Source organism: Medicago truncatula, chromosome 1 (assembly GCF_003473485.1).
Source record: "Medicago truncatula cultivar Jemalong A17 chromosome 1, MtrunA17r5.0-ANR, whole genome shotgun sequence".
Classification (NCBI taxonomy): Eukaryota; Viridiplantae; Streptophyta; class Magnoliopsida; order Fabales; family Fabaceae; genus Medicago; species Medicago truncatula.
In genome coordinates this window covers 41,680,686-41,703,798 of record NC_053042.1, presented here as the reverse complement: position 1 = coordinate 41,703,798, position 23,113 = coordinate 41,680,686, and the positions used below count along the sequence as shown (strand labels likewise).

The 23,113-nt window shown below is 32.3% G+C and overlaps 1 protein-coding gene across 2 annotated transcripts; it reads left to right on the top strand.

The window, feature by feature from the left end:
• Positions 1-5,268: 5,268 nt before the first annotated feature.
• On the top strand, positions 5,269-22,444 carry LOC25485794 (kinesin-like protein KIN-7O). Of its 2 annotated transcripts, none has more exons than XM_024783127.2 (32): positions 5,269-5,524; positions 5,615-5,704; positions 5,785-5,903; positions 7,708-7,821; positions 7,924-8,005; positions 8,206-8,273; positions 8,365-8,439; positions 8,616-8,761; positions 8,835-8,937; positions 9,544-9,624; positions 9,952-10,020; positions 10,119-10,178; positions 10,261-10,422; positions 11,204-11,260; positions 11,889-12,128; positions 12,212-12,304; positions 14,152-14,256; positions 15,113-15,199; positions 15,342-15,491; positions 15,665-15,778; positions 15,855-15,941; positions 16,043-16,246; positions 16,339-16,512; positions 17,283-17,489; positions 19,248-19,337; positions 19,445-19,585; positions 20,911-21,008; positions 21,208-21,271; positions 21,356-21,520; positions 21,660-21,779; positions 21,847-21,918; positions 22,064-22,444. In XM_024783127.2, exons 1-32 carry the CDS (start codon positions 5,401-5,403, stop codon positions 22,286-22,288), a joined length of 3,786 nt encoding a protein of 1,261 aa, XP_024638895.1. In that variant the 5' UTR covers positions 5,269-5,400; the 3' UTR covers positions 22,289-22,444. The 2 variants fall into 2 exon arrangements, with proteins under 2 accessions (XP_024638895.1, XP_013469093.1); XM_013613639.3 differs by having other exon boundaries at positions 5,270-5,524; positions 12,215-12,304.
• Positions 22,445-23,113: the final 669 nt, after the last annotated feature.

Below are 23,113 nucleotides of genomic sequence, written 5' to 3'. Positions count from 1 at the left end.
GTGAATATAAGAGAGATAGTTATCGAAAAATTAACGCAAAATAATTTATAAATATCATTACTTTTATTAATATTAGAATGTGAGAGAAAAAACAAAAGGTCAATGTTTCAAATGGAAGACGAGATTAAAAAAAACCATCAATATCCAATACATTCAATTATAATACAGATGTGAATTATTCTTGATAGAATCAATGTATCTTGTATGTTAATAAGTTTTTCATACTCTACTCAAATTATTAGCAAAAAAAAAGGAAATAATACAAATGTCAATTATTCTCAATAGAATCAATGCATTTTTTTTAGGGTTAAATATGTTTTTGATCCTTATAAATATGTCAACTTTTTATTTTAGTCCCTCTAAAAAATTTCTTCAACTTTTAGTCCCTTTAAAATTTTTCATCTTCATTTTTGGTCCCTCTTTTAAATTAAATTCATATGTAGAATTTATATTTTTTAATGAAATTTTGCAGAAAAATTTATAATATTATAAGGATCTCTCCAAAAAAAAAAAGAATTTTTTAACATGAATATAATATGGATTTTTATATTTTTTCAAGGTTAAAAATTCATATTTAATTTGTGTTTTGTTAAAAAAATTCTAATTTTTTCTTGGAATTTTTTTTTACAATATTCTACACATTTATGCCCAATTTCATTTAAAAATAAAAAAATGGGTTAATGGTGCTTTACCCCCTGTAATATAGGTCATTTTTTGTTTTCCCCCTGTAATTTTTTTTTTTTGGAATACCCCCTTATAGGTCATAACGACTTTATTTTTTTTTTTTAGAATTTTTTTCGTTTTTTTATGACCTATTAGGGGGGTATTTCAAAAAAAAATATTTTACAGGGGGGAAAACAAAAAATGAACTATATTACATGGGGTAAAGCACCATTAACCCTAAAAAAATTAACTTAAAAATGGGGACTAAAAGTAGTGATTGAAAATTTTATAGGGACTAAAAGTTTGAAGGAAAATTTTAGAAGGACTAAAAGAAAAAATTGATATATTTATAGGAACTAAAAATATATTTAACCTTTTTTTTATATCAATAAAATTTTCATACTTCAGTCAAATTATTGGCAAACAAAAATGAAATGGATGCAAACACAAAGACCACAAGTAACGCGGTGTACAGTATTTAAGTTACTCAACTAGAAAATAATCTACTTCATATCGTACATGTCTAAATCACCAATCAAACTTGTGGAATCTTGTTCCATGGAAACCTAGAAGCGTAATGCATTTTTTTTTCTCAATTTGTTATCATCTCCTGAATACACATAACAGATTGTAGATGAATAGGCATATATAGAGTTGCTCTCATAACCCCACCCACTTGTTCGGGTTGGTTAATGCATATCTATTACTCTTAAAATTATCTAAAACATGAAATAATGCACGTTCAAAGTTTCCGATTGGACATAACTCATGCATGAGTGTATAGATGGATGGATAAATATACGGATAAGATGAATGGATAAATATATAACCATTGCACCTCTTCTTTTAATAATTGAGCATTATGTTCCCTTTTTTGAGGGATGCATTATGTTCCCTTAGCTAGAAAACCAGATAATAAGAAATGGTAAGTAGTGTAAGCATGCATGCAAATGAAATCACACCATCATACTTTAAAAGAAAATCCTAAAAAAAACATAAGTATTATCGTCATCTCTTAACTTAATTTCAGATAACAATTTAATCATTTATTTTCCTTTTTTATGTAATTTTTGTAACACTCCTATTTCTATTAAAGCAATTAAACATGCGAATAATACATTTATTCAAGAAATAGAGGCTACGCCACATTCAAAATTCAAAAATCAATAAACATGTATATAAACCTCAACAGTTGCAGCGGAATATAAACCAGAGTAATCCAAATATGTACATGTCATGAATAAATAAATTACATCACATAGATGCATCTCAAAAATCCCAAACAAACGGGTAATCTCCAACATAACAAAATCCAAAAATAACCTAATCTAGACCGACACAACAAGCCTATATCAGAGCCGACTCAACACCGATATCGGAGAAAGCTCCCGATATCACCAAGCACTACTCCTGCACAACGTCTACCCATCCATACAGACAGGTATGCGGTTAAAACCATTGGGGGTAAGTATTACATTATCATAATCCAAATAGCAGTTATCATGAATATTTCAATTAACATCATGATTTTGATCAATAATAACCACACATTAATACTTACATCACACCCCAATATCTCACATCAATGATCATCAATCATATGAACAATTATCAATTTTATTCATTCACAATCACCAATCACATTTATCATGAATAATCATTAATCACATTTCATGAACAATCACCAATCACATATATCAATAAGACTCATGCCATGATATGCACCTATTGACACATATATGCATGTGGTACCAAATCTCCAAAAGGTCGTCACCTTCGATGAATCAAACACATCGTATGTAAGGGTTCACACCCGCCTTACATAATCTCTGAAGTAAAAGAGCTCAGCCCTTTTACAACTACAATTTCAACATGACTATGATGCATGGACATGTAACAAGACTCGATAATGCGACAACAATCACAATTTTCTCCACAATATATAGGACAACACCCAATTATATTGTTCATCTCCGCATTATTTGCATTATCAAGAAAACATGCCCATTCACAATTAATTCATAGTATTCATCATCACACATCAACATGATTATCAATAATCAACAATGTCATTCAACATCAACTATCACATATAGTCTCACCTATTCAACATTTCTTACACATCTCATGATAGACATCATATCCCACATAATCATTCATTCATACAACTTCACTTAGTTATATAAACATAGCCACCACATTTCTTAAGATAAAACGACATAGATAAGTTGAAAACCTTCAAACAATCTTAATCGACAATGTATTCATGAAATTAAGTCGCCTCCGGATCATCAACATTAACCCAAGCACAACTTAAGTTCATATGAGAATCCCGTTTTCACAACCTTTCACTTTCCCACCCGAAATATCACTTACTACTTGATTAAGATGTTTGACCACTCTTGCAAGTATTACCTAAGTCTATATGAGCGATAGGTTTAACTTGCAAGCTTTATTAGTTTACAAAATTTGTTTTCAACAAAGTTTGGAATTCCCAAAATTCACAAATTAAGACTCAATTCAAAAATTTCAAGTATAGGCAAGCAATCATTGTTCCAGTAGGTTTTAGGGGATTAACAGTAGTTAAACATGCTTAAAGAATCATTTAAGAAAACTCGGATTGGCCCCTAAAGACCCAAAACAAAAGATCAAAGTGACTGAAACTGGAGTTGTTCGCTTAAGCGACCACCTGGTTCGCTTAAGCGAACAAGTTACAGTAGCAAACCACTTTGTTCGCTTTCTGGTCGCTCACCAGTTCGCTTAAGCGACCACATGTTCGCTTAAGGGAACGAGTTCCAGTAGCAACCAGAAATCTTCGCTTACTAGTTCGCTACCGGTCGCTCAAGCGACCCAACCCAGGAAATCCATATGAATGTTCGCTTACCAGGTCGCTTAAGCGAACCTCTAAGCGAACCTTCACAGGTTTGCAGAAAATGTTATGGTTTTGGACCCCTTTCCACCCAAAATCCCCAAATTTGATCCCTCATTACCCAAATGTGTTTCCAGAACATGTTTATAGGTCAATATGACTAAAAAGACTCACAAAGACACAATCAAACTTGAAAACACTTGACAATTGGACTAACTCATCATTTTCATCAAAACACCAACAACATTCAAATTCTCATCCTCAATTCATGAATATGCATACCCAAGCAATGACTCATCAACCACAACATCAATTAACAACCATAACATCAATTGAACAAGAATCATAACTCAATCTAACAACAACTTAGCAAAATTCATTAATTGAGCACAATTTTCACTATTTTATCATTTGTTCCTACTTGAACATGTAATTTCACCAACAATCATACAATTATCATCAATTCATGCATACAAACATATCATCATAGTTGGAGCATGAATTTAGCAACAATTATCCATTATGCAAAAATTCATACAACATTTGAAAATTCACAAAATGATGATGATTATGATAAAGACTAACCCCCTTACCTTAGATAAAAATTAATCCCAACTTAGGCTTCAATTTAGCTCCTAAGCTCACTCCAATCCTTAGTTCTTCAAGTTCTCCTTCTCTCAAACCCTTATTCTTCTCCCACTTTCTCTCTCTACCTCTCTCTAGAAATATCCTATGAAATGAATGAAGTGATATTTCCTAAGACAACTCATTAGGTGTAACCCTTAATGGGCTTAACCTAGTTTCTAGTGGGCTTAACCCATTTCTATTCAAACCAAAAATATTTCTACACTCCAAACGATATTTAACTAATAACGGTAAAATGTCACTAACGGTCACTAAACGGTAAAATCTCAGTTTATTCTAGTAACTTAACGAAATAACTAATCGCACTAATTACTAAAAGTAATTATCACCCAAAATTATAATTTTACCCGTTCTCACAAAATGACCAAAATACTCCTAAGTCTAAAATGACTAAAATACTCTTCTAACCCGGAAACCCATGAAAATGCATCCAATGAAGAATAATCACACACAACACATAAAATACATAATAAAAGTAATTAAAATAAATCTAGCTAAAAAAAATCGGGCTGTTACAATTTTTGTCTTTTTGATCAATTTGTATATAAATCTTCAAGATTTAAATATATAATTTTATTTCGATATGAGTTTTTTGTATTTAAATATACGATCCTTCACTTATGTTTTCATATGAATATTAGATTTGATGTTTGAAAATTCATATATAAACAGATAAAAAAACAAAATGGTATGAAAAATAAGATATATAACAAAATTGTTATATAAAATTAAATAAGAGACGAGGATATAATTTTGGTACTAAAAATTAAAAAAATTGGTAATAAAAATAAAAAAAATCAATTTTCTGTGTAATTTTGGTAAGAGAAATGATATTTGTACAACTACTTTTTGACAACTTTGTGACAACTTTCTCTCTCATACTCACATTATACTCTTATTATCTCTCTTCATTTTTCTCACTCCATTGTTTTTAACCAATGAAAAGAGAGAAAAAAATTGTCACACAAATTATATCAAATAGTTGTTCAAATATCACTACTCTTTTGATAATAAAAAATAAAAAATCAATTTGTTACAACAATCAAATAAAACGGTGAACCCATAAACACAAAATGAGTAATTAAGCATACCAAAGGAGGAACGAACAAGTCTTGGGTACTTACTTCTAGTCCAAATTCGTCACACGGCGCGGGAAAAAACAAATTTGAGCAAAATCAAAATCCCAAACAAACAGTAACCATTTCTTTCTTCATTCTCTCACCATGGAGAGAATTCACGTCACCGTCCGTGCAAGACCTCTCTCACCGGAAGATGCCAAAACCACCGTATGGAGAATCTCCGGCAACTCCATCTTCATTCCCAATCACTCCTCCAAATTCGAATTCGGTACTCTCCATTTTCTTCATCTTCATCTCCATCTCCATTTCAATTTCATCTTTCATATACAAATTATAATTTAAAACTATGCTTTTGTAGATCAAGTATTCAACGAGAATTGTAAAACCTCTGAAGTATATGAAGCTCAAACCAAAGATATAGTTGCTACTGCAGTTCGTGGATTCAACGGTTTGCATTTTTAGTTTTAATTGTTTTCTTGTTTTTTCGTTGTTACTTTTGCAAATTAACTTAGGGTTTTTGAATTGAAGGTACTGTTTTCGCATATGGACAAACTAATAGTGGTAAGACTCATACAATGCGTGGATCGAAAGCTGAGCCTGGAGTTATTCCTCGTGCTGTACATGATTTATTTCAAATTCTCGAACAAGTAACAATTCTGTGTCCTCTATTGTTCTATTTTTGTGTTTTCCTGGAATGAGTGAACTAGTAATTAATACCTGTTTCAATAAACAACTTATTTGAAGCTTATAGCTTGAATGCCTATGTATAAGCTATTTCTATAGCAAAAGATGAAATAAAGTTAAACTGTGTTCGAATAAGCTATAAGTTGTTTTCATAAGCTATCTTGAAGAACTTATAAAAATAAGCTGAAAACTGCTTATGAACATGTCATTAGATGTTTTCATAAGTTCTACTGAACAGTGTCACCAAACTTATATCAGTAGATAAGCTCAAATAAGCCAATCTTAGCAGGCCCTGATACTGTTGGGTGAAAGCTTATACTTGTTCGAACTGCTGTACATCATTTATTTCAAATTCTTGAACAAGTAATTACCAATCTGTGTTCTCTATGTTCAATTTTTTCGTGTTTTCTTGGAATGAGGGAACCTGTTTTTATGCACTAATTAGGGCCTGTTTGGATTACATTATTGGCATAAGCACTGCGACTATTTGGAAGAACCTATGGTATGAAAATAGCTTATGAAGTGTTCATAAGCTGTCCATGATAGCTTATGCGAACAACATATAGCTTATACGAAAACAATTTAACTTTATTTTATCATTTGTTATAGGAATAGCTTATACATGAGTACTTATCATGATAAGTGCTTATGCTATTAGCTGCAAATTAAGTTGTTTACCAAACAGGGCTAAATACTATTATTGGGTGAAAGCTTAAGAATGGTTTTATATCAAACATTTCTCTTCGTATTAGAGTGCTTAGGAATGAAATTGAAGTGTTGACAATGTGCATACTTATCTTACTTTGTGTTGCAATTCAACTCCTTTTTTGAATAAGTGAAGTACAAAGGAAATACAGCATGGTTACATTAGACTTTGAAATTATGTTATGAACTAACTATTTCGAGAGCTTGAGCTATTGGATAAAACATGTGAATGACTTTATATCCAACACTCTTAAGTTAATATGGTTTTTAAACGATTCTTCTGTTAGCAAATTAGGTGCAGAGATACAAATATTTACCAAATTTGTCATTTTGGTTCATTGCTCTAGTTATTTATTAGGATGGGTGTGGAATTTTAGAATGTTAAGGGATTAATTTAGTCATGCAAATCCTTGAAGGGCTATTATGGTGACTTTGTTATCTTTGACAGGCCAATTTATAGGCTGTTTCTTCCTAAAGCAGTTCTGTTATCCTATATCTGAAATTCCACATTTATCTACGCTGGTCGGAGATGAATAAATTATTGGTTAGCAACATGTATACATTTGTTCTCGAATTAGTAGTTTGTCTTAGCTTTTCAATAACCGATTACTTGTTTGATAACCAATTGATACGCATTAACTAATAATTCACCTATGATTAACTAGTTCAATGGTATACACATTTATTTGGGAGGCTGAAGCTTGAACTGTGCCAAAATTATTGATAAATTTGATATTAATAACTGATTTATATTTTTACAAGGTTACTGTTTAATTATTACAATAAGTATGGTCTTTTGGACGCCTCCTTTTAATCAAAGCTAATCGAGTTGATGGGAATGTACCTGGACTTGTAACTACTAGTTGCAACTTAGGAGAACTACTGGCTGTGATAACCGTTTTCTTAATGAAATTTTATCCTTTCGGCATCTTAAGATGATTTTAAAATCTCACCATCTATGCTGTTACATTATGATATCATAATGGTATTGTTAACTTTTTTTCCAAATTTGTAGTTTCTCTATTCAATATTGACTCTCATGCATGGTGTTTTTTATTTTAGGATGTTGATCGAGAGTTTCTTCTACGAATGTCATACATGGAGATTTACAATGAAGAGATAAATGATTTATTGGCTCCTGAACATAGAAAACTGCAGATTCATGAAAACATAGAGGTTATTTTAATTTTATTTTCTTTTTTCGGGTGAAATTTTCTCAGTTTTGGTGATATATTTGTACTCATTGATATTTTATATAATTTTTCTTTGAAATCACAGCGGGGAATATATGTTGCGGGGCTGCGAGAAGAAATTGTTACCTCTCCTGAGCAAGTCCTTGATCTCATGGAGTTTGGAGAATGTAATTTTAATTTTTGCATTTTTCTTGAGTGTTACTTTTATCTCCTTTATCAGTTTTTGTGTTGCTTAAATTTCCGTAGTATCATTTGAATACTCGCATGCATGTCTGTTACTTTGCATTCAATTCACTATTTGGTATATCAAATTGCTACTACTTCTACACAACTAACTTTTTCCTTCCATTCTTCGAATTTGTATCAGCTCATAGACACATTGGAGAGACAAATATGAATTTGTACAGTAGTAGATCCCATACTATTTTTCGCATGGTAATTAATATTCTTTCAGATTTTACCTTTTTCTTTAACAAAATTGCTAATGCTTGCCCCTCCACTCATTAATATCTTGTGTGTTCAATAGATAATTGAAAGCAGAGATCGAAATGAAGATGAAAGCACTGATAGCTCTTGTGATGCTGTTCGTGTATCAGTGTTGGTATGTCACTATTTCAACTAGAAATTTATATCTTATTGAAAAGATCTTTACTTATTGCGTGTGGGAATTTAGCCATTCACCTACATCACATGTGTATTTTCTCTCCTTTTGTTGAAAAATGAATAATTTGTGCAAACTTTCATATTTTTAATCTTTCTCCTTTTTTTTTTTTATAGAATTTAGTGGATCTTGCTGGTTCAGAGCGTGCTGCAAAAACTGGAGCCGAAGGTGTACGACTCAAAGAGGGTTCTCACATAAACAAAAGCTTAATGACTTTGGGAACCGTGATTAAAAAATTGAGTGAAGGCGTTGAAAGCCAAGGGTAAGTTTAAATGGTTATATTTTAGTTTTTGGCGTTTCAATGAGAAAAATTGAAAATATGATATTTGATGCAGGGGTCATGTTCCATATCGAGATAGCAAGCTTACGCGAATTTTGCAACCAGCATTAGGGGGAAATGCTAACACGGCTATAATCTGTAATATCACACTTGCTCAGGTAAGATATCCCTGCATTGTTTCTTATGCTTCATTCAGACTACTTTATCAGATATCTACAAGTTAATCTTTTTCTATCCATTGTAAACTATTTCTTTTCCAAATTTCTTAATATACTATAATGCACTAATGGATGTTTTTCTACTATGAGCTTTTATATAATTGCAAAAACTGCCACGTGTAAAATTATGTCCGTCCTCCATAGGTTACATGGATTGGATATAGTCCCAAAATTTCCTTCGCTCCTTCCAAACAACTAGCCATTTGTAAGGTGTCTAAGGAGTTTGTTACATTTCAAAAATATTTAGTCTTTATCCTTTAATTGAATATAGTGCTAGTTCAAACCATTTTCAGCTGCGATGTTATTCTGCTCTACATTTTAGTTGAAAAAAGCAGGTGGCTTCACCGGCAGGCTGATAGACATTGCCAGTTGTTTTGTATATCAAATATCAATGGATATATTTCTAACTTTGAGGCTTCCTAGCTATCAACGGGCATGCATATCAAACTTTTCTAATGCACAACCGATCTATTATATTTGTCATTTTTATGAAGGAATCTCAATATTTCTTTGATATTTTGTTCATCTAGTTATTTCATGTGGCAGATACATACAGATGAAACTAAAAGTAGTCTCCAATTCGCAAGCCGTGCTTTGCGTGTCACAAATTGCGCTAAAGTCAACGAGGTTTGTCCTAAACCATTTCCCTCATTTAAAGAGCTCTTTTATTTTGATCACGTTCTTTTAATTTTGGTATTACATAACATTTTGTTGTACTTTTCTGTTTGTTGTGTGTCCTATTGTCTGTGCTCTCTCTCTCTCTCTCTCTCCCATTCTCTTTGAAGAGTGTATTTTCATTGCATTATTTCTGCAGGCAGGTTCAATTATAGATGAAAAGATGTTCTTACTATCTAAATTGTTGTCTGATTACGCTTTTTGTCATATGATGTATGATCTGGTTCAGCTTTGCACTAAAGTGTATGTTTAAGTTTTTCCTCTTTGTTTATGCTGCAGATTATGACAGATGCTGCTTTATTAAAACGCCAAAAGAAGGAAATTGAAGATCTTCGTGCAAAATTGACGGTTGATCTAGTTTTCTGTTTCTTTTTTTGTTTGATTGAAAATAAACACAATTTTGTTTTCTTAAATATTGATAAAATTATATTTGACCTTTTTTTTAGGGTTTTCGTTCAGAGCATTTGGAAACGGAGATCCTGAACCTTCGAAATACATTGCTACAGGTGCATGGATTTTCCTTGGTTAATCATTACAAAATTCTAGTTTATTCATTATTTTACGAGCTTGCAATGCTTTTCTGACCAGACGGAACTAGAAAGGGAACGCATAGCTTTGGAATTAGAGGAGGAAAAGAAAACTCAAGCGGAATGGGAAAAGAGAGTACATGAGCAAGCCAAGAGAATTGAAAACTTGAGTTCAATGGTTTTGTTTTCAAATAGAGACGAGAACAACAAATATATTAAAAAGGTATTACTATTGCATATGCAAATCAAGTATACTTTTTGAGTGGGATGCATCCTCTTTTTTTTCTTTATTTTTTTCCTGGTCATCAAATCTAACCTTACTGTGTCTGGGATTGAAATATATTTACAAATAAAATATATTCATTGCTGTTGGAGTAGCTTGGTTTGTATTAGGCTCTTTATACAGCATGTACCTCAACTTGGGTGTTTGCTAGATCTCTAAATTGACACGTGTCGTTTTAGGTAGAATGAGCTTTAGTTAGAGTTACACTTACACTCACACAAGATATAACTTTCTCCCAAATCTTCTACTGTAATTTCTTTTTCTATCTCTCAGTTTCTCCTTGATCTTTGGAATCTTTTTTTTTCTTTCAAGAATCATCTTTGGAATCTAATATGGTATCAAGAGCTTAATTTGATCCACATCAGTGGCTTATCCTCAAAATAATGACTAGACTATGTATGCAGCCATTTCATGTAAATCTCAAATATTTGTAATCACAATTTAAGAGAATGCTATCAGAACAAATGACTTCTTCTAAAGCAGATGTCACCGATTGGCACCTTGCCCCAACACCTGGTTTTTCTAATTTTCTCTTGCATGCTTATTTTTCCAGTTGCCTTGATATAATTGTTGCCTACATGAGCATACTTGTTTGATATTTCTTTTGGCCAGTACTAACTCCTTACAACTAACTTGCTTTTGCCTGATCTTTTTGTATTTCTTGCATCCTACTTTCCTCATTACCATTGGTTGATGAAGTTTTTTCATGCATGTTCTGCAGGAGAAGAGGCGGGATACATGGTGTCCTGGAAATCTTTCGCAGACGCATCTAAAAGATGTAACATATTTCTTTCCAATAGTTCATTATTAGCTCTGATGGGTCTTATATCTATTATGATTTGGTGTTTGTTTGTGATACTTATCGAATTAGTGTAATTATTGTAATCATATCATTTCTCCCTTGTTGAGAAAAAATACACAAGCTTTTAATAACCTTTATTGAGGAAAACTACACAAATTGGTAGATGCTATGGCTGGACATTCTGAAGAGCAGCATTATCTGATATGATTTTTGTCTCTAGTTGTAGAAAACAATTTGGCAACTCAAGATACTTAAGAAAAAGTGAGCGAGAGGACATTGGAAGATTCTAATTCAGGATACCTTTATTGATAATATTAATATGATTCAATGTGGTTATGAGACATTCAACTTGTGTTGTATTTACTTAGCTGTTTGCAACTCTAAAGAATTCACGAAATACTTTTCATTTATTGACTTTCCTATATAAATAATTTTCTTATGTAAGGTACTAGAAATTGATATTCATAGGTTAGAAACTAATTTTATATACAGCATCACTGTTATCCTTGCTTGCATAATATTTAAAGACGTTAGGCTATGATAGCTATCTTGCTTCTTGTATGTCATAGTTGTAATCTTAACTCATTTGTTTTCTGCACTTCAGGTGTACTCTAGCATCGACACAGATGCTTCTCCTGCAGAACCTATTCGACCTAAGCTAGAAATGGGACCACTTCTTCCTTTCAATGAACTTATAAATGAAGATGACAACGTGGATGATTCTTGTAAGAAAGATGATAATAACGGTGATGCAAACGACAACTTCAATCTACCAAACCCCTGTGCTTTATTGCATGTAACAAACAGGAGAAAGGATCCATCATGGAAGAAATGCTTATCTATGGTTTGTTATATCATATGACTATAATTAATATTTGCTTTTCTTAAATTCTCAGTAGTTTGTATTCTAATATTTTGCAAACATAGCAGGAAGATAACAAAGATCTACAACTGCAAGCAGAATGTGAGAATTTTAGAGAGTCAGAGGCTATTCTTGTTATCAAGAAACTTCAAGAGCAGGTTTTTCTTTTCACACCTATTCTTTCTGTTACATATTAGTTTCAAAAGTTTATTTGATTTTTACATTTTTTATAACTGTTTCCTGCTTTGTGCTGCATGAAAATATGTTTAAGGAAGATGAGAATGAACGAAAGAATTTGAATTGTTGCAAACATCATATATTTGTAATTATTTGTTATCTGTAATTCTTGTATTCAGACCATTAGATTTAAAATAACATATTTAAACGATTTTGTACTTTTATTGTATGACAACTTTAAAATATATCAGAAATATTTTCTACATGATATCATGAACTCTGTGTTTTGAGGCTCGCTTCTGCATAAACCATAGCCTTGTCGCTGCGATAAAGCTTAGCCACCTTCATTGTGACCCTTTGTAGCCTTCATTGCAGTGTTTTCACCTCTTCTCACAACCAAACAGACCCTGAACAAGAAGCAAACAGCCTAGCAAATATTTTCTACACTGAGCATTGACTCTTAAACTAACACAATAATACTTCAAATACTGATCAAATATGGAAATAATGATGATACTATTACTCCATCTGTTCCTTTTAACTTGTCGTTTTAAAGTTATACACCCATACCAAAAAAAACTAAAAAATTTTGTTACTTTTAAATTTTTATAGAATTATTTGTCTTTTGCCTATAACACCTGTGACTACTTATTATCTCATTCCATATATTTCTCTCTTTTGCCAATAAATACTTAACGGTATTATTGACAAATCAACACTTAATGTTGCATTGAAGTTTGAAAATTAGGAACAATTTTTTTTTATAAAAGCGACAAGCAAAAAGGAATTTACTGAGTAGAGTTGTTATGTTTTATTATTTTCCTAAACATTTTTTTGGCCCTAGTAATAATATATACAAACTTTAGCCTAGTGTCTTATTAAAATATTGCCGGTTAAAATCTCTGAAACATGGAAAAAGATATTTTTTTTCATCCTCATTGTTTTGCTTTTAATCACACTATAATACTTGTCTAATATTGGAATTATTACCCATAAACAGGAATCAAATATTTTCTACACTTATCACCGACTCTTATTTATACTACTACAATACTTCAAAATATTAATCAAATATGGAAATAGTCATGATAACTACTAGAATCCTAATGTTTTGTTATTTACTTAAATAACTTTTTGGTCTTTGTAATATATACAAATTTAGCTGTCCATTAAAAAAATTGCCGGTTAAATCTCTAAAACATAGGAAGATACTTTCTTCGTCCTTGTTGTTTTGTTTTTAATCCCTATAATATTTGTCTGTGTTGGAACTAATCCCTATAATATGCGTACTGTTTTGATCTTACTCCTTGGAAGAACTATGTTGGGATTAATACTAATATGGACAAATATTATAGCGACTAAAACCAAAACAACAAAGACCAAAAACAAATTTCCTATGTTTCATTGATTAAAATAAAAAGGATTGTATATGTTTCAATCCTGGTAATTGTATAAACAACTTAAACTAATGAGATTAAACCTTAGTGGGTAGACCATCATAGGAAACAATTATACCTAAATATTCTTGCAACATTTTAGAAGAACTGTCATGACTTAAATTCTTCTTTCTGAATTCTGGAATCTTTTCATTATAGAATTTCTGTACAATTAATCTTGGGCAAATTACTTTTGTTTTCTTCTCTTTTCTTTGGCATTTAGGCCAGCTTGAGCCCAAAACATTTCAGTAGGCATCCCTGAAAATTGATGTTACATTTAAGCCTAAAATATTTTTCATATATTCTAACAAAATCCATTTTGTTTATTTTGTGATTTCTAGATGTGTCTTGCTTGCTTATATTTATTTCCTTTTTGTCCTTGTATTTTGAAGATTAACATTTTGGAAATGGAAAAGTCATCAAGCCAACAGAACCTGGATACTGTTTTTGATTTGGCAACTGAGCAGAACATAAGTGCCAGGGAGAAATTTGATGAGGTAGTCATTGTTTTAGTTGATAATGTTTTTCTACCGTGCCTTTTAATCTGATTGAAAGATATTGATATTAGATTATTGGTTACACATTGACTATCAGTAAGTGTGCTTTAGTTGAATTGTTTGAGGAAGTGATATTTTATTAATTCAATTGCATTGGACATAATATGAAGAGAGATTCTTTTTGAGGCCATCTAGATTTCCAGAATCACAAGTTGTCTGTTTTACCCCCTGAACTTCGGTCAAGCATAGAGATAAACTTTTTTCCCCTCTTAAAGATATCAAGTTAAATTCAACAGATAAATCAACCTCAGTTGATTGTGCTGCCTCTGACTTTCCCGCTAGGTAGGGTAGCTGGTCCTTGCTATCCACAAGAATGTTCATATGCCTTTGTTTTCCTCTTATAGAAATCCAAATAACTACATTACACATGCAAAAGTATGAAAAGTAAAATTAAGGAAAAAAAAAAGATAAATTAGTAAAAGTCACTTGCCTTTTTGTAAGGTCTATTGAATTTTTTTAATCCATATTAAGTTTATTATGTGAAAAAATATGGTAGTAAGGAGTGGTTATTCCATGAGCTCCATTTAACAACTCGAGTTATGTAGTCAACTCTTTAAAAGTATAAAAAATGCTCTTTTATAAATTTCTTCTTTTTGATGTTCTAAGGGCACTTGTTAGCATGGACCTCTATTTAATTATTGGAAAGTATTCATTGTTTATCTAAATATGGCATCCACAATTTATCTAAACTGTATTTTGCAGACACAAATATGGAGCTACTTGGTGATGTAGAAAATTGTTTCATATTTTCCTTATTCACAAGTTTTAATTCCTGAGTTTTGTTTCATGTGCTTAGCTCAATGAAGAGCTTAGAAAAGCACGGGAGGCAGCTCGGGTGGCGAGTGAACAACTTATTTCCAGTAAAACTGTGGGCAACGTTGATGTATGCATTTGACGCTTTGTATGAACTTTTAGATTCTTGCTTGATTATAATGTCTTCATGATTATACAAGTTAACAGTTTTATATGGTTATTATACATACTATAACCTATCCTATAAAACTGAGTCTTAAAGCTTCATGTAGGATGGGAATGTTGACTTTATAACAAGAGTTTCCATGGGGATTGAAGACATAATGTCCGAAGTACAAAACTCAAAAGAAGCTGTTCAAAGTGCTATTTTGATGGTTGATGATGCAACTAAAAGTTTCTCTACTCTCCGTAATATATTCCTTGTAAGTAATGTTCAGGCTGTATATTGGATAAATGTAATAAAAATGAAATTGCTGAGTGTTTATTTTAAATAACGTCTTGAGCAGCTATTTTTTGTTTTCGAACTAATTATTGTGTCCAAATAAATATGTGTAGGCTCTTTTCAATTTTGATTTCATTTTATGATTTGATGCAGGATTTCAGAACCTCAATATCTCAGGATTCTGTAGAACAAAAATTAATCTTTAGTAATCATCAGAAGTTGAATTCTTGCTTAAGACAAACAATATCCGATCTTGAGAATGAGAAGGTAAAATTGCCTTTCTATTATGATATATTTCTGGTTGTTTCTGGGTTCTCTGGTAGGTCTAATATTTTTGTTGCAGATTCTTCTGGACAGCCAGTTAGCTAATATTCAAAAGCTTCATCAGGAGTCAGAACTAGATGCTCAGAGCTCCCATAATTCTTTGTTGGTGGGCCTTTATTTGATAATATTGTATCTGTACTATCTCTTATTTTGTCTGATTGTGTAATGCAGCAGATGGTACGTACTAACTTTTTATTATTAATACAGGAACGGTTGGGACAACAAGAATTGGAAAATGGAGAGCTGATTTCTTATATCCAAACTCTTGAACAAGATATATCATGTTTAACATCATCTTCAGTGGCCAAGGAAAAGGAAACTTTAAGAAGAGATCTTGAGAAGACAAAAACCAGGTTGAAAGAAACTGAATTCAAGCTTAAGAATGCTATGCAAGAGAAAACAAAACTTGAGGTTGTTTTTGTTATACTCAAGGGTTTTTTGCTTTCATTGTAACCTATTACTTTTCAAAGTCGTATAATTTTATTCCGCAATATGATTTGTAGGGTGAGAAAGCCTGTGCTGAACGAGAGATCAAACGGTTGCATGGTCAGACCTCTCTTCTTGAACGCGATATCAATAAACGTGATTCACTTGCTAGTAGAAGACGTGATTCAACTGTTGAAAAGAGTTCAAAGATGTTTGATCCTCAAAAACCAAAGGGCCCTGCATTTTCTTTGGTAGATATATGTTTGCAGAAACTGTGGTTACTACTTATTATTTAAGAAGGGCCTTTAACTCCTTTTGTAGACAACTGATTGTAGCAAGAAAAAAGAACGTATGATCTGATGTTTTGTTAACAACAGCCTATGCAGTTAATTGTGGTTTTAGCGGCCACAGTTGCATCATTGCTTTTTAAGGTTGCGGCTGTAAAGCCCAAAAATGCGGTACAATGTAGCTGTCGCAACGCAACATTGAAGACGGAATGAAAACCCAAATTATTTTTTGTTTTATTGCTCCGTTCTTTTTTTGGACATTTTGGTCTCTTTGTATCCCTAGAAAAGACCACAACTCTACAAAAACAACCAAGCCTTATCCCACTAAGTGGGGTCGGCAAAAGACCACAACTCTGATTGGAGAAAATAGACTCTAGCAGCCCCACTGTTCTCGCTTGTCCATGAGAAAAACATAGCCCACTCTTCTCTTTGCAACAAAACTCATCCCTTCCCTCTGCATATTTTCTATTTTGCAATGTATATGGTTTTAAAATTTGTAATAATGACAACAATAGATTATGTGCAGTTATTGACAGCACCAACAAGGAATGATTTTTCTATTTAAACCTATAATATGTGATTATATATCATGAATTCTATGAAAAATGGTAAAATTGGCTAATACAGTCTTGTACTATTTTTCATACATGATAATTTGTCTTTATTTTTTTTTTTTCTTTCAAATTTTCGAGTACGATAACTGATTTTTCTAATATGCATGTATTGCCTACCAGGAAGAGTACAAAAAGCTGGAAGTTTTTGCATTTGAATCAGAAACAAGAATCACTTCGTTGGAAGAAGAGATAACAGCTGCGCTGAAAGAAAAAGAAGAGATGATATCTATTAATGAAGCTTTGAATTCAGAACTGGAAGATTTGACTGAAAAACTTAGTACATCAACCTCTGAAATATATGATTTGAAGGAGGAGATTTCAGCTCTTGTAAGTTGTTCTGTACAGTTTTTCTGAGGTTTCTCCTTTTAGGTTTCAACTTAGATGTTAAATGATTGATTGATGCTAAAGAGCAAGGAGAAAATGATAGCCAATGAAAAAAAAATTAGATAGGGAAAGATTCTGAATTTAAATGCATCGAGTGAAATTGACTATTGATATCTTTTGCGATCTTACATGCGGCATTTTTCTAACTGTATATGACTAACCAATCCACTTTTGTCGGTTCAAGAGTGCTAAATACTTTAACACAATGAGTTGCACATACTAATTAGAAACCAAGACACAGCGAAGTACTCATTTTCCCTTCAAACTCAGGGTGGATTAATTAGAATTGATCAAACATCTGAGTTCGTCACGTACTTCACATAATTTGTATGAAATACTACCATGGTCAGAGTATTTTCTTACTCATCGTGTGGGGATATATGACACACATTCCAGCTCTTTTTGTGTTGCACTTTTATTGAAATCTGGTTCCATGTACTTTTGAATAAATCAGTGGATTATATTTCTGTGAGACACATTGTGCCAAGGTTATTACTTATTACTAAAGAATGGAATGGTAATTGGCACTAACAACTCTATGAGCAGTGTGTGAAGCCACAACTGTTCAGCTGTTGTATTTGCCAGTTACTGCACTCCTCTAGTTTGCTTTTGTATTAAGCATTCCAACTGGTGTTTCTTGGACCACTGATAGATAAGGTTGTAATCTTTGGCATATTCAGGAGCCAGAGATCGACCTTCTGGGCTTACTTTATTGATTTTGAACCTGGTTGTAGGGGTAGGCCTAGTTATAGTAGCATAATGCAATGAACCAACAACCATTTTTCAACTACGTAATGGATCCACAATACACACTAAATTTTTGTTTGCAGCCACCAACCTTGGGAGTAGAGATAGATACCTTTGCTTTGGCCAATGAATCCTTAATATATTTGCTTGAGATAACAACAGAGAATCATTGGGATGATGTTTTGCTTTTACTCTTAGGAAAATCCAGGTTGCCAAGCTGTTTGAGTACAAACACAGGTTGAGCTTTATATTTAGCTGCTTAATTGAGTGAGATGAGCCGCGTGTGACAATGATGTCATTCAAGTTGAGAGTTGTTGTTGTTGTTATGCAGATTGGTAACTTTATTAGAACATGTATATTGACTGTAGTACAGCTGTAATATAGCTTTATCCTAGGGTAGTTTTATGAGCATTAGTCTACATATTGATGATTCTGATTGAACGGAAAATTATCAAGTACTACCTCCATGCTTATTTATAAATGCACCTAGTAATTTGCACTCGGGCTTATATTTAACAAAAAAAAAATTTCCAACTTGGTGTCACAACTCCTTGTATAAGAGACTCTACTGACTACTTCCAACTGACAGTTGTCACTTGTCAGTTCTAACAGAGTTAACTTCTCTATTACATAGTGCTAACTACTTTAACACTCAGATTACATTTGTAGATTAGAAACTGACACAATCAGCTAACTATTTTAACAAGGGTCGTGCTAACAAGTGCCCTAAGGGAACTTGTTAAGGATACAAAAAAAGGAAAGAATTTGTAAGTTTAATGTGCAAAAAGTTGATTTTTAAAGTTCCAGTGTGTTGAATACACAGATCCAAGATAAAATTTCTTTTTTGGGCTTCTTAACTTGTTAGCATTTCCCTTTTTAAAAATTAGTGTTTAATGACTGATATGTTTTCTCATTCCAACCATCAAAGCTGACATCTTATTCTTGTGCATCCAGAAACAAAGATTGGAAGAATCTGATATCAACCAAGAAAAATTTAAAAGCTCTATCAAAGTATTGGCGGAAGAAAAGGAGGAGTTGGCAATGGTAGTGCAATTGCAACTGTTCTTTCTTTTGATTGTGTTTCTTCCTTTTTCAAGCGATTTCTATTTATTAGTTTAAATTTGTTTCATTGTGTATCCGCGGTCTTGCAGCAACTCACAGATGCCCTATTGGAAATAGAGGAGGAAAGGGCAATTTGGTCTGCCAAGGAGAAAGATGCACTTCTGGCCATAGAAGAACAAGCTAGGTCAAACAATGAGCAACATACATCATTATCAACAGAATTAGCAGAAGTAAGAATCATGGCTTTACTATTTAGAGTTAGTATGGATGATTTCTTTAGCAAATAATTGTAACGGAAAAGTTGAAATGATTTTGCAATGATTATGAGTCTTCTGAATAACAGCTTTTCATATACATTGCAATTAGCTTTTGTACCTCAACTTTTTCAGAAATTGCATTTCATTCTTCACAGGCATGTATAAACAAATAATTAATTTTTTGCAACTTAAGAATCTAATAATTATCTCACTTGAGCACCTCTTATAAGGAAGAGGCTAATCTAACTCTAAACTGGTCCCTATGAAACCTTGATTAATTTCTTTTGTTTTTTTATTGATTCCTTGAAGCTCCATTATTTTTTAAGTTTACTATGTCTCCTTCCTTTATTGGAATGTGTTAATCCTTTCTTCCTTTTTTAATTGTTTTAGAATTATAACATGAATAGTTGCATGTAAGCTCAAATTTTTATTTTATTAGGGACATGTTTCTTTTGCTTCTGATGCACAATACAATATGGCTTGACTGCTGAGCATTAATTTTCTCGCAAATGCCCTAGTTTAAGTGTTTCAATTTCACCCCTTTTAAAAGTTCTACATTATAACCAAACAATAACTCTAAAATTACTAATTACTTTGGTAGAATTTGGTGGAAGGCACAATGAATTAGTATTGTTCCTGCATTTAAAATAGATGGCTAAATAGATGAATTTGCATAACACTGCAAAGACAAAAGTCCAAAATGAATTGAGTAAAAGATAAAGGATTGGAAGCATGTTTTAGCCTTTATTCTTCTTGGTTCCATCTTGTTATGTTCAATTTTTAAAATGCATCAAATATAAATGGAACTCGTGTTATTTTCTGTCCCATAGTGCATCAGGCAAGTGCTACTGTAAAAATATGCAAAGCTCTGTCAATTCTGTGTGTCTATAATGAGATCACACACCTTGTATTTATAATGGTTTTACAATAAAAGCATTCAATGCTTAATAAGTAAGCACTAGCCTAGGAAGTTGTATATTGTAGGAGTAATAACAATCGATCTAGGAAGTTGTACAATTAAATGAATATCTAAAGATTCTTAATTTTTACAGCTACTTTTGGTATAATTTTTAAGATATAACCCTGTAGCAAATAATTTCATGTATCATCCCATTTTCAAGCCCAAAATGTATTTAAATGGGATAGTCAACTGTGATACAAGCAGTTGAGCAATTCTATAGACAGTAGTGTAGTTAAGAAAAAAACGATTGATAAACTCCAGCTTTGTTTTTCCACGATGTCTTCAAGTTTGATTGCATCATTTACTTAATTTTATAAAATTTGTCTACAAATGTTAGGTAAGGAGGGAATTGAAATCCTGTAGAGAAGAATGCAAGATCTTCCGCGAAAGGTTGACTATTTCATATGAAAATATGCTTGGCAAGGAAAAATCCAGGTTTGTTAAACTTATATATATTACACCTGCAACTATCACTATGTTGAACTTAGTCAAAATTGTTTAAATTGGCCCAACTTTATGTATTGCAAGGCTTTGCATGAAGTGATCTTTATTCATTTGTATACTGTTTCCAGGTGATTTATTATTTTCTGATAATCTATGCTTATTTCGGTATTGTCATATTTTCTGGCTACAGGGAAAACGTTTTAGATTTTGATCACATGGAAACGAACAATGATACGAACAGACAATCCCAAGAAGTAAGGAATATTGATTGTTAATGATTTTATAGGCTTATGATTTAGTGCACGACATAGTTGTCACTGTATTGGCCTGCATTGCAGATATCAAAACCCAAATTTGAGTTGCAGTCTATCGAGCATAAGCTGAATGGCTGTCCTGAGAATGAAGATGGAATTCAGAGAGAGGTGCAAGCTCTTAATAAAGGAGATAATCTATCAATTCTAAGAGAATTAGATACTATGTCAGAATTTTTTATTGAGTTTCAGGTCTCACCTTCACTGCCTTTACCTGTACAACTGCCTAAGAAAATTGTCCATTATATATAACTTGGAACTAAGGGATAAAAGATGTATGTGAGAATCAGCACGATATTAGTTTTACTAATCATCTCAGGTGACTCTGCAGAACCTCAAGAGCAAGCTTTCCATTGTCGCAGAGGAAAGGGACAAATTGACGACCCGGATGGAAGATCAACAGAAACATCTTGTGGAAGTGGAATTCTTGCTAAAACATTGCCAAGATGAGGTACACTAAGGATTGTCTTATGATAACTTACCTTATAATTTTTTTTAATCACATCAATGTTTTACAGCTATCAGGGGCAAAGAACCATATTGAGGAATTGAGTCATAAAATTTCCTGCATTGAAGTCAAAATTCACGCGGTAAGTCAATCATAGTCGGTTATCGGGCCATGCATGTGTTTGTATGAACTCAAATATTCCTCACCTTAAGCTACATACTAGTTTCATTCTTGAACATTCAATTGGTCATCAGTAAAATCTTTTTACCTTCTAATTTTATGAACAGGATAAAGTTACAAACATGAATGAAACAGCTAAGCTTAGAATGAGACTACGAGGAACACAAGCGAAGCTAGATGCTTTTCGTTGTCGATATAAGGGAGCAATTGATGAATCAGTTTCGTCCAAAATAAAGTATAGAGAAGCTTCAGAGAAGCTGAAAGACATGTTGGCTTCGCAAGGATTAGAGGTGCTCAACCTAAAGAAACAGCTAGCTGCCAAAGAACAATAGGAAATTTGTATATATATTTTGTCGACACATTCATGTTCTCTGTAATATTTGAATGAAGCCACAAATGCACTTCGAAGAACATGATAATTTCTTATACAGGAATCATTATGGTTTCAACCCTTAAAACAATGTCCAAATCAACCACGTATCAGTTCAGTGGATAGCATTTGGATTGAACTGCATCTAACCAAATAATGAACAGAGTATCGCAGGAAAAATCCTTTCAAATCTCAAATAACACCATTGCCGATCAATAATTAATTTAAAAACATCATCCTGATAAAATGCATCATACCCTAAAATATCCTTAGAAATAATTAGTTGATCTTTATCCCTACAAATCACGGCCAAACCTACCCTGATATTACATCTATTAAATAATATAATTTTTTTAAAAAAGAAGTAAATTCTACACGACCTTCCAAGAATAATTCAAATAATTTCTCATTTTAACATAGATAGTAAACTTTTTTTTTCCTATTTTTTAAATCCAAATAATAGATAAAAATTTAAGTTATCTTCTACCAAATGTCATAAATTTATTCAATTGTTTATCACCCATGCTCTATAAATTTATTCTCATTTTTTTTTAGTAATATAACAGTTTATTGCTTAGGTCTTGGATTTGAACATGAATTTGGGCATAGAACATTAAAACTCATAAGAGTTTGCAACAGACTCCCCGTTCTTCCCTTCTCTCTTCTCTCCTTCTCAAACCCTAGCCGTCACTCTTTTCTTCTTCTTTTTTCAAAGGGGTGATTTAGGTCAATTTTGGTTGGAGTTTAGTATGGAAAAGGAAAGTTTTATCCCATGATGGGAAAGTTG

Excerpts from the sequence above, each read along its gene's own strand:
- LOC25485794 (XM_024783127.2), top strand. The coding sequence starts at position 5,401 with ATGGAGAGAATTCACGTCACCGTCCGTGCAAGACCTCTCTCACCGGAA. Across the intron at positions 8,440-8,615 it reads CTGTTCGTGTATCAGTGTTG|AATTTAGTGGATCTTGCTGG; the intron begins GTATGTCACTAT and ends TTTTTTTTATAG. Across the intron at positions 21,009-21,207 it reads CTTGGCAAGGAAAAATCCAG|GGAAAACGTTTTAGATTTTG; the intron begins GTTTGTTAAACT and ends TTCTGGCTACAG.